Source organism: Caloenas nicobarica, chromosome 24 (assembly GCF_036013445.1).
Source record: "Caloenas nicobarica isolate bCalNic1 chromosome 24, bCalNic1.hap1, whole genome shotgun sequence".
In the NCBI taxonomy this organism is placed as follows: domain Eukaryota; kingdom Metazoa; phylum Chordata; class Aves; order Columbiformes; family Columbidae; genus Caloenas; species Caloenas nicobarica.
In genome coordinates this window covers 6,210,922-6,226,281 of record NC_088268.1, presented here as the reverse complement: position 1 = coordinate 6,226,281, position 15,360 = coordinate 6,210,922, and the positions used below count along the sequence as shown (strand labels likewise).

Genomic DNA, 15,360 nt, shown 5'->3' with positions numbered 1-15,360 from the left:
GTGTGCACAGGCTGCGTCTGGCCAGGCGTCCCGCGCACACCCCTGCTGCAGGGGCTGCATTCACCGCCCAGGCTCTGCTGTGCTGGCAGCTGCTGTCCCCAGCACGGACAGTGGAGATGAAAATACTAACAGCTCACTAGCTGCTGACAGCATCCCCTTCCCCTTCCTCACCACCCTGACGAGCAACAGCACGCAGCCATCCAGGCTTAACGTCACGGACACACCAACAAAGGGCAGGCAGCTTTGCCCCAGGTTCCACAGCCATCACCCACACACCTGCAAGTACCTGTGCAACACACAGGCACCAGGATCCCGCAGCACACATGGAGGAACAGCGATGGGCAGCTCTAATTAGCACCTGATTCAGCAGACACCTGTGGGAAGGAGTCAACAGGTGACATGTTAATCACTCTGAGGCAGGCAGGGGTGTAAAGGAACATTTGGAGTTTCCTCAGCACCCGGGCAGAACCCACAACCTGCAGCGATACAGAGATGTGACAGGCACTGCTGGAGCAGCCCGAGCCCCAAAGTGCAGCGAGCGCTCTGAGTCCCAGTGCAATCAGCAGATCTCATGCTGGCCAAGAGGAACTGCAGAGAAATACCCTGCAGGTAGATTTCTGACCTGCACCCACCGCAGGCTGACAGCTGATGTAAATGTTAATTACTGCACAGAGTTCTTCTGGCCACTTCTTGTACATAGGGTGGGTTTGTTTATAGGAAAAAGGATCTGTGAATTTATCCTACAATTCTAACTCAGCCCAGCCTCTTTCTTCCCTTCCATTCTTTTCAGCCCATACTGCTGCTAGGTGGAAACAATACATTATTTTTAACAGCAAATTATAAGGAAGACCTTTAGCAAGGAAAGCATTAAGCCTTTCTCTTTCATACCCATTTCCTCATCCATAAGACATTGCTCCTTTTCCTCACAGGTGAGTTTTGCAACTTATTTCACAATTGTATCAAGATTTTCCCTGGCAGGTGCTACTGAAGGCAGGACACAGTTTCTCAGGTCTCAGTTGCAGTGGGAATTGACCTGCACAACTTCAACTGTTACGAATTCTGGGTTATAGTGGTTTTAAGTCTGACGCCCCCAGAGTCTTGTCTGTCCACAAGCTGCTTCATTTCAGTCACTTAATTCAGATTAAGGATAGCTTTAGCAAAACGATAATGACCCCAGCTGAAATAAATACTCATATTCTGCACTAGCTTTATTCCATTACAATAGTACCGAGATCCCTTTTGCAAGCTGGCCCTTAAAAGTTCACGTAAAACAAGGAAATAGGCTAATCGCTTCCAAAGTGGTTTGCAGCAAGGAGACAGGGTCGATTCGTCTGCACAGATTCCAGATGCTATTGCATGCTGATAGACCACAGGATGATCCCCTCCTAAGGAAGCCCCAGGCAGACACAGCCCCCAGACTTGCTTCCCACAGCCCTAATGCGGACGCAGCATCGCACCAGGTCGCCAGCTGGGTTTTGTGAGCTCGCCGTGCTCTGAATCCTCTTGGTGGAGATGGCAGCAGGGCACTGGGTGTTACACAAGCAGTTTGCCCAGCATGTTTATGCATTATCAGTAATGGCAGGACAGCAGGCGTCACCCCGGCCTGAACAAGGCTCCCACAAACCTCCCCCAGCAGCTCTGACTTGGGGTGTGACTTTGCAGCTCAGGAGGGGGATTAGAGCTCAGTTGGCTCCGTTCCTCATGAGCTGAAACCAAATGCACATATTTGAAACTCAGACACAGTTCTCTCCAGCTGAAGTCAACTTACATCTCATTTTCACAGGCAATCGAAGCATGATACATCCCTCTAACCCCCACCAAGGCCAGCGGGACTGCACAGATGTAAACCAGAGACAGAAACACAGCCGGTGTAGGACGGCAGCGACCAGCCTGTGACTCAGCAGAAAGAGCCAGCCAGGTCCTACCCTTCCGGCAGCACTGAGCATGGGAAAACCAAATTCACCACTTTCCCTCTGATCCCTTTAGCCTATGGAGAGACCTGACAAATTAAGACTGAGGCACTCTACACTATCTCATACACTTCCTTCTTGCCCCCACCCCAGCTGGAAAAAGAGTATTCCTTTTTCTTGTCAGTTGAGCAGTGTGGAAGGCATGCAGACACCTACAAATAGAAGATAACACTCAATATCCCTAAGGGTATATATGTTTTTCAATTAATCATTATTCCATTTCTAAATTGCCTGCTACGAGAGGCTTTCCAGATCATCTAAACCCTGTATGTCTAAGAGGCAGAGCTGACTCATTAGGGAGTTACAGGATGCATTCATGTAAGTGACCTTGCGGGAATTGTTAGGGTGCAGCAGCATGGTCCTTAGTCCTTGAGCTGAAGCCAGGGCAAGTGCCAAGTCCCGCTCTGAAGGCAGAGGACTGTGTTCTGCAATACCACTAACGGGCTCTGCGGTGAAGTTATCACACGCACACAGAGACACCAGGACCCTCCAGCGCACGGGTGAGCAGGACACACCAGCGGGAGCGCCACGGAGCTGCGGGCCCCGCTCCTGTGCGGGCAGCCGCTGTGGCCAGGGCTGCCCGGGCTCCCCGCACCCGCGGTTCGGCGGCTCCGAGAGCCACCTGCTGTCCGCAGCCCACACTGCAGCACCGCGGCAGCTGCGCGGGCACCTCAGCGCGCTTGAAGCATCTCCTCTAAATTAAAACGGCAACAGAAATAACACCACCTCAGCTCAGCCCTCGGCATGACAGACCTCGGCACTCTCCACGGGAAACACGGGCACCTCCAGTACAGCACCAGAGAGCACACTCGAGCAGGTACATTAAGCAGGGGCAGGATTTTGTCCTCCAGACGCGTCTCCAGGCAGCGGGAGCAGAGGGCGCGGCCGCCGCTCAGCGCACCCGTAACCGCACTGCAGGGGGCGCAGGGGCGCGCGGGCCGCAAAGCGCGTGCGCGGGCTGCCGGCGCGGGGCGGAAGTGGCGCGGGGAGCGGCGCGCGGCCCCCATGGGGCTCCTTAAAGGCGCCGCCGCCCGTTCCCGTCCCGGTGCCGGCGGAAGGAAACGCTGCGCGTGGCTGGAATGAGCAGGTGGGCGGGGCTCCTCGGGGCGGGGGCCGCGAGCCCCGAGAGGAGCGCAGACCCCAAGTCGGGGTGCAGGCTGGGGGCGCCGCTTGGGCAGCGCAGGCGGGTGCGCCCGGGAGCCCCTGGGTGCGGATCGGGCAGCTCCGGGGTCGGCGGGGAGAAAACGGCAACTTTGCAGCCCCGGGCTGGAGCGCCCTGCCCGCGGGGTTCCCACTCGCCCGGGCCCCCCGTGCGCGGGAAGGGGCCGCAGAGCTCCGGCGCCTCTGCAGCTTCTTGCCCTTGTCGTTTTAACGCGTGTTGGGTTTTTTCCCTGCCCTTTGCGCCGGGTGTCACAGCGCTGTACCCAGACCCACCGGCGCTTCGCGCTGAGCAGTGGGCTCTGCGTTGTGGGTTTAGGGGTTTGTTTTTTCCTGGATGGAAAAGGGGAGCAGCTCCCAGCAGAGAAGGGAGCTCTGATGCGGCCGGGAAGCCCTCGCTGGCGCTCGGCTCCCCCTCACAGAAAGGGGCCGTGTTGCGGCACGTATGAATAAATCGCACGATTTAAGCCGTTCAGGTGTTGCAGCGCTGCGAGCGAGAGGTTTTCCTCCTGCTTGCGTAAGGGTTCGTGTGACGGGCTGTACCGGAGGGCAGGACCCGGGGCTGTGGGAACGTCCTGCCCACGGTTTTGCAACCGCCGCGTGTCCCGCAGGAGCGGCGCCGCCCCCCCGGCCCCGTGACAGGCACGACGGGTCCCGGGTGGGACCTCTGCCCGCCCGCAAACAGCAGCCGGCTCTCCGGAGGGGCTGGGGTCTGCAGGTCCGGGACAGACCCCGTCCCTGCTCGCAGCCTTGGGCGCCCAACCAGTCCGAAGCCAGTAATTAAGAGATTTATGGCTGCCCTGACCTTGCGAAATTGCTGAGTCAGATGGTGAAGGGTGTTGCGCCTTTTTTTTCTGCATTCCCTGGCTTTAAAACAAAACGTGGGTTCCCAAAGCCTGGAAGCCCTCCTGCCTCGTCCTGGCGTGAGGACTGTCCCCAGGCAGCGGCGGAGGGAGCAGCTGGTCTTGAGCTGCACTGGGCTCTGCTGCCGTCTCAGCTGGGGCTGGTGGGCTGTCACAGCACGGCTGGTCTCTGGACTTCACTCCTTCCTGTCCCTTAATTTTCCAAGCACAGGGAGGGGACAATCCTCCCTCCCTGGGGGAGCCGGGGGGGGCCTGCACTGTCCCCACCTCTCTGGTGAGGCTGGGCCTGCTGCCAGCGATGGGGCTGGGGGTGTTATCGGGGCTGGGCTGGCCCCAGGAGCAGTCCCTGTATCCCCCCAGGGCACCACGATTACGGAGGGGCCGCGCCTGCCCTGTTCCGAACCGATAGCGCGGCCGCAGCTGGGACGTGTGTCCTTGCACTGGCAGGGCAGGGGTGCTGGGGGGGTGCCCTGGGAGCCGTCGTGCATCCCTGGGCAGGGACCTCCTGAGTACCTCTGTGCTCAGGCATCTCCCCACCGTGTCTTGTAGGAGGCCAGCGCCATGGCTGAGAAGATGTCACTGAGTCCTGGTGGGGCCATCACGCCGCTGCAGCAGATGTTGGCCTCAGGGACGGGGGCCATCCTCACCTCCCTCTTTGGTGAGGACCGTGGGGAGCGGGTGAGCGTGGGGGGCTGGCACGGTGCGAAGTGACTGAAAGATTGTGCTGTTCCAGTGACACCGTTGGATGTGGTGAAGATCCGGCTGCAGGCGCAGAGGACCCCGTTCTCCAAAGGTAACGCTGCTCAGGGTTGGCCGGGGGTCTCTGCCCGTGCCCCGGGTCAGCCAGCATGCGGCACACCAGGATGTCTTGGTTGGCAGAGCTGGTGAAGGGGATTTCTCGGCTCCTGAGTGCGTGGCCGTCATGAGGTGGCAGGTTACAATGGGCCTCTCGCCCTGACAGGCTTGGGGGCCCCGCTGGGGGAGCCCAGCTGGTGCTCAGCTCCATCCTTCCCCCTGCGCAGCCCTGTGCCGATGCAGCCCAGCTCAGCTCTGACCACTCGCTCTTACCCTTGCTGCTTTGTGTCTGTCTCTACGCTGCTTCCCCTGGCTCCCACAGGGCAGGAGAGACCCTGTGGGATCTGCCCCCCCCCACCAGCCCCTTCCCTGTGGGAACAGCGGGTTGGGGCTGGTCCCAAGAAACCGTTTTGGTGACAAATGGGACTGCTTGGGCAGTGGCTGCAGGGGCATCCAGCCCCTTCACCCACAGAGCTCTGCCACTGCCCGGCTTGAAGCTGCAGGATGCATGTGTGCCCCAGCCTGGGGAGGTGGCACATCCCCCCGTCATCACTCAGTATGTCCCTATTGTGTTTCAGTGTTGCTGGCACGGTCTGTGCCCTGGGGTGCTCAGCAGGCCATATGTGAGTATGCCCGGGTGCTCTGGGCAGCTCCTGCTGCCAGTGGCTTCACTTTCCCAAGCCTTGATCCCAGTTTTCTTCCCCGCTGATGATGGCTGGGGCTCCTCCGGCTGGGAGGGCATCCCACCCCAATGCAGGGGCTGTGATTGTCCCAGCCCCATGGCTGTTCCTGCAGCCGCGCTTTAGGCTGGCCTTGTCATGTCCTCGCTGTGTCCTTGCCCGAGGGTTCTGCTGGGGTCTGTTGTGCAACAGGCCTGGCTGTCTGCAGTCCCCCTGTCCCTGCCCTGTCTTGTCACCCTGTCCTGCCACTACATCGAAGTGCCCTTGGATCTCTGCTGCCCTGCTTGCTCTCCGCATCCCTGCGCCCGGTGCGCTGGCCCCGTGGAGAGCACGGTGGGGGAACCATGCTGGCTCCCTGCAATGGCACTGCACTGTGCCGGGGCAGTGGAGCTGACACCAAACCTCTCCTGCTGCTGCTGATGGCTCCTGCAATGTCCCCGTCCCCATGGTCGGGCCACGTGCCCTCCACCTGGTGGGTCTGGCCATGGTTGGACCCTTGCTGGAGGGTTATCCCTCTCCTGGCCTTGCTCTGGGACTGGCTCCTGCTGGGCTCAGACATTGAAGGTTTGGCTCTCTCCTGCAAGAGGAGATGGTTTGGGGGCTCAGATGGGCTGGGCAGAGGGGAAGGGCCCCTTGTCTAACAGCAATGCTATTGCCTCTCACCCCAGGGAAGTGTTTCCTCTACTGCAACGGGCTCATGGACCATCTGTACGTCTGCCAGAACGGCAACAGCTGCACTGCCTGGTACAAGGCCCCCACCCACTTCACCGGCACACTGGTAAGGGCTGCAGCCACAGACAGGGTGGGTTGGGCCCTCCCTGTCCCTAAGAAGGCGTTGGAATTTTTGCCGAAGTGGGTTCTTGCCCCTCTAACCTCTTTCCCTGGTGGTCTGCTCTCTCCCCAGGATGCCTTTGTGAAAATCACACGCTACGAGGGCGTCAGGTCTCTGTGGAGTGGCTTGCCCCCCACTCTGTGAGTTTGGACCCTGCCTGGGGGTGGAATCTGGGTACAAACGCCTGCCCGGGCGCATGGGCATCCTCCCTGAGCCTCCTGCCAGCCCCTGAGGAGGGCACACATATCCCTCACCACACCATCTCCTTGGCAGGGTCATGGCTGTGCCAGCCACCGTCATTTATTTCACCACCTACGACCAGCTCCGCGACTACCTGCGTGCTCGGACGGGGAGCCGGGGGCACCACATCCCCTTGCTGGCCGGGGCCCTCGCCAGGTGTGAGTACCCCTCCTCTTCGGGGTCCCCCCACACCCACCCCGTGTCCTCACAGCATGGTGGGTCTCTTCGCTGTCAGTGCCCATGCTCTGCACCTGGCTTTCCTGGCACAGGGCTCTGGCTCCAGAACAGCTGCTGGAGTGCACGGGGCTGATGTGCAATGTCCCCTCGGTTGCAGTGGGTGCCGTGACGGTCATCAGCCCCTTGGAGCTCATCCGCACCAAGATGCAGTCCCGACAGCTCAGTTACCGGGAGCTGGGTGTCTGCATCCAGCTGGCGGTGGCTCAGGACGGCTGGCTGTCCCTCTGGAGAGGCTGGGGACCCACTGTGCTGCGAGATGTCCCCTTCTCGGGTATGGCTGGGGGGTCAGGGTGATCGGTGGCACTGGGACACGCGGGGGACGAGCACGGAGCGAAGCAGCCCTACGCGTTGGGAGCTTGGTGTGTCCAGGGTGTCTTGCTGTAGCGCTGGTGTTTCTCATCTCCTCCCAGCTCTCTACTGGTTTAACTACGAGCTGGTGAGGGAATGGCTCTGCAGGCAGGCTCGGCTGGACGAGGCCACGTTCATGATCAGCTTCACGTCTGGGGCCATCTCCGGGATGGTGAGTGAGGGGCCCTGGGGTCTGCGCTGGGCTCGCTTAGCTGTCCGCGTGGGAGCAAGGGATGGGGTGGGGCGGTACTGGGAGAGGAGGCAGAGCCGGCACTGGGTGCGCAGCGAGGTCCCAGCTCACGGGCCGGCTGCTGCCCCGCAGGTGGCTGCGGTGCTGACGCTGCCCTTTGATGTGGTGAAGACTCAGCGGCAGATCGAGCTGGGGGACAGTGAGGTGCACCCAGGTGAGGGACTGGGCTCCAGGCAGGTGCCTGGGGGGCAGCTGGTTCCCCTGGGCACCCCCAGACCCTCACCCGCTGCCCTCTCCCCACAGTCGCAGCCTCCAAGCCTTCCTCCACCTGGCTACTTTTGCGGCGCATCCGTGCCGAGTCTGGCACCCGGGGGCTGTTTGCAGGTAAGGCCGTGCCCCCCACGCCGGGCTGGGGCTCACAGGGGTACCAGTGTCACCAAGGGGCTAACAGGGTTGTCCTTGCAGGCTTCCTGCCTCGCGTCATTAAGGTGGCACCAGCCTGTGCCATCATGATCAGCACCTACGAATTTGGCAAAACCTTCTTCCAGAAGCTGAACCAGGAGCGGCAGCTGCGAGGGTTGTGAGCTGGGCAGGGCTGCATGCAGCTGGTGTCCCAAGGACGCTGCCAACCCTGGTCGCAGTGAGGTGTCCAGGGCCAGCGAACCCGTGTGGCTGCGCAAAGCCCAAGTGCCTTCGTGCTGCCTGTGCAGGGCCAGCCCGCCCTGCTCTCCATCACCGGCCACACTGGGAGACATCTGCACCTGCTGCTGTGACGCTGGGAGGGTGTGGAGTCCCCCATGCTCATCCCTTGAGGCTGGACAGATGCTGCTGGATTCACGGACGCTCTGGCAAGCACGGGATGCCCCAGGAGCCTCAGCAGAACTGGAGATGGGAGCTGGGGCTCCAGCAAGGACCAAACCCTCGGGGGCTTCTCGTGTGCCTGCCTGGGTCCGCAGCCCCACTAGCCGTATCTGCCCCCCTCACCATCACACACGCACAGCATCCCCTTGCTGGCTCTGTGCGGCAAGGGGACTTGTCAGGACCCTTCCCCTGCCTCCGGCCCCCCTGTCCCGTTCAGGGTGTCCCTGTCCCCTGGCAGACCCCGGGCTCAGACCTCGCTGCTGCTCTGGGGGGCTGGCAGGCACTGGGGCAAAAACCCTCTGCCCGTGCCCCGTCCCTTCACTGTGAAGGCAATTCCCAGCACTGTGCCTCGTGTGGGTGCTGCCCCAGCTTACCCTGGGAGTCCAGAGGGGAATTACTCTTATTTTCTTAAATAAAATAAAATCTTTGTCTCTTAGGGCAAGGATTTCTTTCCCTGCTCTCGGCATGCTGGGGCTGTGGAAGGCATGCCCCGGGTGCCAGGCCTGTCCCTGCTCTGTGGGCACAGTTCTGTCATCCCCCAGGTCCTTGCTGGGTTTTTACTGGGGGTAAAGAGAGCCCAGGACCTCCGTGCTCCCCAGCAGCAGCCCACTGTGGATGGGGCAGTGGGTGCCCTGTGCTTGGTGACGTGCTGTGCCCCAAAGGTGCTGTCCCTGCCCTGGTGGGGCTGGAGGAGGCTCAGTGGATTCTCCCAGTGTCCCTGCCTGGAACAGGACCTCATGGCAGGGGACACGAGGCGTCTTTTCCCCCCTTTCCCTTTCCTAATTGGGGGGAGCTTATAGATGCCAGCTCAGCTTGCTGCATTTATTGATTCCTTTTGCTTCAACAAAGCAGATGGGGCTGAATTAAAAACCAAAATCACCCAAACCAACCTGAAACCCTGGAGAGGATGGGAAGGAGCTGGGGGGGTCTGTCCCTGTTGTGGGGATGCTGCTGCGAGGAAGGACACCTGGTCCCCAAAGCAGGGGACAGGCCAGCCCCCCTGCAGCACCTGGGGGGCCTGTGGGGCTGGGCACTAGAGGACAGGCACAGCCCAGGTGTGTGCCCCAGGGAAGAGCAATGCCTGTGGGCTGAGCAGGACAGACACAGGGGCTGTACTCGGGCCCTCGCCCCTGGAGGGGCTTTGGTCCTGACCCCACTCCCTTGCTCCCCAGCAGCAGTTGTCCCTGTGTTCCCCGCCATGGCACAGTCTGCTCCCCCCCATCCCCAGCTCACAGAGGTCCTGATCCCACATCCCCCTTCCCAACAGGTCCATGTCTCCAGCCAGGGACTGGGCTGGGGGTCCAAGGAGCAGCCAGGGTGGGGTGTTGGGGAGGAGGATGCCCATCCCCAGTCCCCCTCGGTGGGTTCAGCGAGTCCCTTGGTGGTCCTGGGGTGGCAAGGGGAGGGACAAGGTCAGTCCTCCAATGCAACGCTGGGCTGGGCGGCCAGGCCGCAGGGCAGCGAGGGGGCTGGGGGTCTCAGCTGGGGCTGCGGGTTGGGCTGGCTTCGGCGCTGTCGCTCACCAGGCACTCGTTGGACTTGAGGCTGGCCAGGGACTTGCAGCTCGGCAGGGAGGCCAGGGAGCCACAGAGCCCCAGCATGGAGGGTGTGGGGTCCTTCCCTGCGGGACAGAGCAGGGAGCCAGCGTTGGGGGGGCTGCGGCTTTGCACCCCAGCCCTGCCACAGGGGGATGGGGACAGGGATCACCCCTCCAGGAGGGACATGGGTGTCCTTGCACTGTGGGGGCAGCATTCCCAGCATGGGGAGGGGCTACTGGGGGGATCCAGGCACCTGGGTGAGGGTTGGGGGACATCCTAACGTGGGGGGGTCTTACCCAAGGGCCCCCAGGGCTCGCCTTCACGCTTGCCCTCACCCAGGCGCTGGGAATCGGAGCTGAGGCTGTTCTCGGCCGAGAGCTGGTCAGTGCTCACGAAGCTGTGCCTGTGGAGGGACGGCGCTGAGCCCCCCCAGCGCCACGGCCCCCAGGGCCGGGACAGCCCCACCAGCCAGGACCAGCCCTTGTCCCCTTCCCTGCCCAGGGCAGACCCCCCCGCGGCTGGACGGGGTGCTGGGTGTGGGTCAGGTCTGCCCCCACCGTGGGAGTTACCTCCTGTACAGTTTGCTGTCTGAACCGCTCTCGTTGCCGTTGAGGGTCCCCAGCGAGGGCCACTGGTTCACCAGCGGTGTCACCATCTCCTTGGAGAGCTGGGCCAGCTGCGGGTTCTCGCAGGGGATCAGCCCCGTCCTGTGGCAAAGGCGGATGCTCAGCACCCAGCACTGCCACGAGTGCCGGGGACCTGCCAGGCAACACAGCCTGTGGGGTATAGGGGACATCAGGGACCCGCCACATCCCACAGGACATATGGGGCACCCAGGCTCTGGAACCCCCCACCCATCGCACCCAGCGAGGCCCGGCAGCAGCGGCGGGTTCCCACTCACAGCTGCTCCTGCAGCTCCAGGATGACGCCCTCCAGCTCCCTCTTCTCCAGCTGGTTCTGCACCATCACCTCCTCCAGTCGCAGCTTCAGCCGCTTGTTCTCCGCCTCCAGGTCCTTCAGCTGCGACTCCCGCAGCCGCACCAGCTCCTCCAGGTACCCCTGCACAAGGCCGCCGTTAGCAGCTGCCCCCACCAGACCCTCCCATGTCCCCAGGACCACTCAGGGTGACAAGGAGAGGGCTAAGCTACTGCAGCAGCCACCAGGCTACAGAAGCAGGGAGGGCAACAGGAGGATGCTCAGGGATGGAGCATCCTGGGGAGGGGTTGGTACCTGGACAGCCCCATCCCAGCTCCCAGTACCTTTTGGGCATAAACTATGCGGAATTTCTGCTCCATCTTGCGCCACTTGTTGTACCAGCTGTCCTCGTCGGTGACCAGGGGCAGGTAGGGGTGCTCAGGGGAGCTGTCCTCGCTCGTGCTGCTCTCCACGCTGCCCCGCTCCTCCTCCTCGCTCAGATAGTCATAGCTGGGGGGCACGGGGGCTCAGCAGGGACAGCACCATGGCGGGGGGCTGGCACACGTGGGGGGAGCCCAGCTGAGCCCCACCCAGGTGCTAGGGGAGAGATGGTGGGGTCCCCACCCCAGAGAAGGCATCCTGGCTCTTACCTCTGGGTGAACTTCAGGTAGGGTGTGTAGTCGATGACCACGGGCGTTTTACCATCCATCACCTCGCCCTTCAGGCAGAAGCTAAGTGGTGGCAGGAGAAGGAGCAGAGGGTCAGAGGAGCTCCAGGGCCCAGTGAGGGGACATGTGGGGCAGGGTGCCCATGTCCCACCACACCACCTGTCCCTACCTGAAGTCAATAGCGCTGAGCCCAATGAGCATCCCCGTGAGCACCGTGGACTCCTCCCGCAGCATGATGGCCCCATCATCATAAAACCGCCTGTGGGGCAAAACGTGGCTGTACGTGCATTCACCAGCACCACGGTGCCCACCCCGCACACCTGCACACGCTTCACCGTGGTGTCTCACCTGGTGGTCCGTGTGTCCCGCAGGGCCGTGGAGATGTACTCGGACATGCGCTTCTCCATCAGTGCCACGCGGATCCAGGCCCGGCCCTGCAAGGCACCGCCCGTGGGCAGCCCTGAGGATGATGCCACCATCGGCTTCCCATCAGGTGCCACCTTCACTGTCCCCCACCACCCGTCCACCTGCCCCTGGGGCTTTGGGCTCCACGGGCAGCTGGTCCCCACCTGGGAGCTGCTTTTGTCCCTGTTATACCCCTGCAGGGACCCACAGCTCCTGTTTCATCCCAGTGACCCTATGGGGTCTTATGGAGTGAGATGGGGCTGCAGGAGGACAGGGCCAAGGGGATGGGATGGGGGAGAGAAGGGATGGAAACAAGGGTGGGAGTGGGGATGGGAATGGGGATGAGATGGAATGGGGTTGGGGAGGGGATGGAGATGGGGTTAGGGTTGGGGATGAAGGTAGTATGGGGATGACATTGGGAAGGAGATGGATGGGGATAGGGATGGGGATAGGGATGGGAGTGGGATGGGATGAGATGGGATGGAGGGAGATGGGTTTGGGGATGGTTATAGCAATGGGATGAGATGGAGATGGATGGGTATGAGGATGGGGAGGGAATGATGGGAATGGGTCCATGTGCCAGGAATAGAGGGTGTATGGGAACAGGGCCAGGAATGGGAATGTGGGTGGGGAGAGGGACAGAGACATGGAACGGGTGGGGACAATAGAGGTGGGAATAGGGCAGGGACAGGGCAGGGGGTGGCACCTTCCCGACCTTGGCCCTGGAGGTGCTGATGTTCTCCATGTTCTCGATGCTGCTGACGCAGTTGTTGGGGACCTTGCTGCAGGCCAGGCGGATGTAGTCCCAAAACCCGCGCTGCCCATCTGAGCTGAACCAGCTGACGGGCCCTGCGGGGACCAAGGGGCTGTGGTCGAGGGCCACCATGCCGACAAGCCCCACCAGCCTGGAAAGCCCCAAGCCAGAGCCTGGACGTGCTCCCTAGTGCTGGCATATGCATGTATCCCCATCCACCATGCAGCACAGGGATGGGAACAGGGACACGCACAGGCACCCATTCCCGCAGGCCACCATTACCTTTAAAGCGGTGGCTGAGGATCTGCTCAAGGATGGCAGCAAAGTTAACAAACTCCTCAGAGGAGTCATCGATGGGGTCCGCTGTGTATTTCTCCAGCAGGGTCTTCACTGAAAACCTGTCAGGGGGACATGTGTCATGGGCAGGAGGGGACAGGCGCCCTGTACCCAGCACACATTAGCTTTAGCAGCGGAGCAAAATGCTTTTGCAGATGTTGACTTTCAAGCCCAGCAGCGGGAAGAGGGCGGCGAGCTGAGCCACAGCTCACTGACTCCCGTGTCCCCAGGTCCCCGGGGACTCCACTGGGGGGGCCGCTGCTCCACCACTGTGCAAGTGGCCAGGAAGGGTGAACAAAGGCCCCTTCCTCCCCGGCCGTGCGCGGGCGGTGATGGCTTCCCCTTCCGCCCGCCTGCTCGTGCTCGGAGAGAGAGATGCCGAAGACGTGAAACCCGCTGAGCCGGGCAGGGCAGCAGGCACGGGGCAGGTGTTTGCATGGAGGGGCATCGTCCCATTTGTGGGTCACGGCCACATGTGGAGAGGGTGAGACTGAGGGTTCCCGTGGTGGCAGGTGGACGGTGCCTTGTCATGGCAGCAGGATCTGGAGGTGCCTCATGGCACAGGACTGAGATCTGGAGACATCATGGTGTCAGGATGAGAGGTCTGGAGGTGCCCCGTGCCATGGCGAGGAGATTCGGGGGTCTCCATGTCGTGGCAGTGGGGCCTGGGGGTGCCCCGTGCCATAACAAAAAGCCTTGGGGTCCCCCGAACCCCAACAGCAGGACCCGTGTGTCCCTGCTGTGGTGACCCCGAGCCTCAGGGCCCCCCACATCCTCCTCAACAGCCCCAGGGCCAGGCTCCAGCCACAGCCCAGCACAAGCAGCCCTGAACCACTCGGGGTCTGGGGACAGGCAGGGACCACCAGCCCGTCCACCCCTGTCCCCACCACCCCATCCCTGCCCCCTGCCCCCCATCCCGGTCCAGCCAGACGTCGTCATGACAACCCTCATCCTCCATCCCCACAGCTTTCATCTCTCCATCCCCACCGCCCGGAGGGGGGCCCTGACGTCACTTCCTCGGCCCCCTGCCCGCAGTGGGGTCCCTGGCCCCAGCCCCCCCGGACCCAGCTGCCCCCAGCCCCCAGCACCCTCCCACCCCCGCCACCCCCCCCTGCAACCTCTTTTCGCCCGACCCCGCTGCCCCGGCATCAGCAGCACTGGGAGCCTCCATGTTGTCGTTGTGTCCCCAGTGCCCTCGGAGCCCCCCCGGAGCCCCCCCAGCCCTGCTGCGCTGGCCCCACTGCCTGCGGCCCCACAGCCTCGCAGTCCTCCCTTCCCCGCCTCCCCATCCTCCTCTTCTTCTCCCCTTCCAAATCTGAATTTTCCCCAAAAAAGTAACTGCAGCAACAACAAAAAATCCCCCCCAGGGTGCAGGGGCCGCAGGGGGGAACGAATCCCCCAGCCCTGCTCCCCACCCCCACCCCACGCCCTCCACCCCATCTCCTCCATCCCCGGCAGCGGTGGTCCTCTCTTTCTCTCTCCCCCCTCTCCCTACCCCACCCCCGCTATTTTCGGGTGCCCCCCAGCCAGGCCAGCCCCCACCTGCAGACGGTGATGAGGTTTTTCCTCTCCACGGCAATGTTTCTGGAGGAGGCTTTCTTGGAGGAGAGCCCCAGAGCCATGGCAGCCTGCACGCAGCTCGCTTCCATCCAGAGCCGGGCGAGCCGGCAAGGCCACGGCCACGGCCACGGGCGATGCCACTTGTCCCGTGGGCCCCCCGCCCCCCGCGCCGCGCAGGCTTTGCTCCGCCGATGCCCACGCCGCCGGGCCGCGCGCCACCCCCCCTCAAAAAGGGATGCAGGGCCTGGTCCTCTCCCTGCCTCCAGCCCCCAGATCTCTGCCCTGGGGAGGGAGGGGATGGGGGGAGCAGGAGGGGATGGAGCCAGGGGCAGCCGTCCCTGGGGGGCCCTCCCTGCACGGCCCAGCCCCTCGCCATGACGTGCCACCAGTGGGGACCCCGTGGGCAGAGCCACGGGGTGGGAGACAAGCTCCAGCCAGACCCTGGGCACCCCCTGGGTAACTGGGGGGCCCCTCACCCCTCCCAGGGCTGAGGGTGCCCCCCTCCCTGCCCAAGGTGCCTGATTTTGGGGGATGCTGAGCGACACCCCTCCCCATGGGGTCTGTGGGGTGTGTGGGATCCCCGGACCACGCAGCGGGGTGGGGTGCAAGCCCCCGGCATCTGGCTGTGCTGGGGGGGAGCCCCAAAATGCTCCCAGCACCCTGCCTTTGCACTGTACTTCAGTTTCCCCATTGATGTGACAGGTAAATGGGAGGGGAGGTGAATATCACAGGCAACCACATCCCCCCCGTAGCACCCAGATAAATCAGAGTCACCCTGAACAGAGACGCAACCCCCACCCCCGGTCACACCCATGGGGGCACGTCCCCTCTCCCTGTGCCCCTCGTGGTGCCCCACACCCTCCTCTGCCCCTGCAAAGGGGTCCCAGCCCACAGCACCTGGCTGGCAGTAGCGGAGTGCCCTGGGGAGGAGGGCACCCCAAAATCCCCAGGGCTACTGCAGGGAGGGGAGCCCTTGGCAGCACCCAGATAACGCCGGGGCTGTTATCGGA

The 15,360-nt window shown here is 62.6% G+C and overlaps 3 protein-coding genes across 5 annotated transcripts in view; 1 reads left to right on the top strand and 2 right to left on the bottom strand.

The window, feature by feature from the left end:
• Positions 1-2,859, bottom strand: part of MAPT (microtubule associated protein tau) — a 44,856-nt gene extending 41,997 nt beyond the window's left edge. The window contains exon 1 of the mRNA XM_065651091.1: positions 2,724-2,859. The gene's annotated coding sequence lies outside the window, so the exon portion shown is untranslated. The remainder of the gene's footprint in view (positions 1-2,723) is intronic.
• Positions 2,765-8,561, top strand: SLC25A39 (solute carrier family 25 member 39). Of its 3 annotated transcripts, XM_065651114.1 has the most exons (12): positions 2,934-3,057; positions 4,541-4,649; positions 4,725-4,784; positions 5,365-5,409; positions 6,135-6,244; positions 6,371-6,438; positions 6,572-6,696; positions 6,873-7,046; positions 7,186-7,295; positions 7,446-7,527; positions 7,617-7,697; positions 7,779-8,561. In XM_065651114.1, the coding sequence occupies exons 2-12, from the start codon at positions 4,553-4,555 to the stop codon at positions 7,895-7,897; spliced, it is 1,071 nt and encodes a 356-aa protein (XP_065507186.1). In that variant the 5' UTR covers positions 2,934-3,057; positions 4,541-4,552; the 3' UTR covers positions 7,898-8,561. The 3 variants fall into 3 exon arrangements, with proteins under 3 accessions (XP_065507185.1, XP_065507186.1, XP_065507184.1); XM_065651113.1 differs by lacking the exons at positions 2,934-3,057; positions 5,365-5,409 and adding an exon at positions 2,765-2,787; XM_065651112.1 differs by lacking the exon at positions 5,365-5,409.
• Positions 8,562-9,417: 856 nt separating this feature from the next.
• RUNDC3A (RUN domain containing 3A) lies at positions 9,418-14,969 on the bottom strand. Its single transcript, XM_065650852.1, is given in 15 exon segments — positions 9,418-9,795; positions 10,009-10,115; positions 10,282-10,419; positions 10,614-10,771; positions 10,972-11,137; positions 11,278-11,358; positions 11,465-11,554; positions 11,644-11,729; positions 12,416-12,549; positions 12,737-12,852; positions 14,333-14,619; positions 14,621-14,692; positions 14,695-14,805; positions 14,807-14,869; positions 14,871-14,969. Coding segments are annotated over 15 exon segments (1,851 nt in total). The 3' UTR covers positions 9,418-9,652.
• Positions 14,970-15,360: the final 391 nt, after the last annotated feature.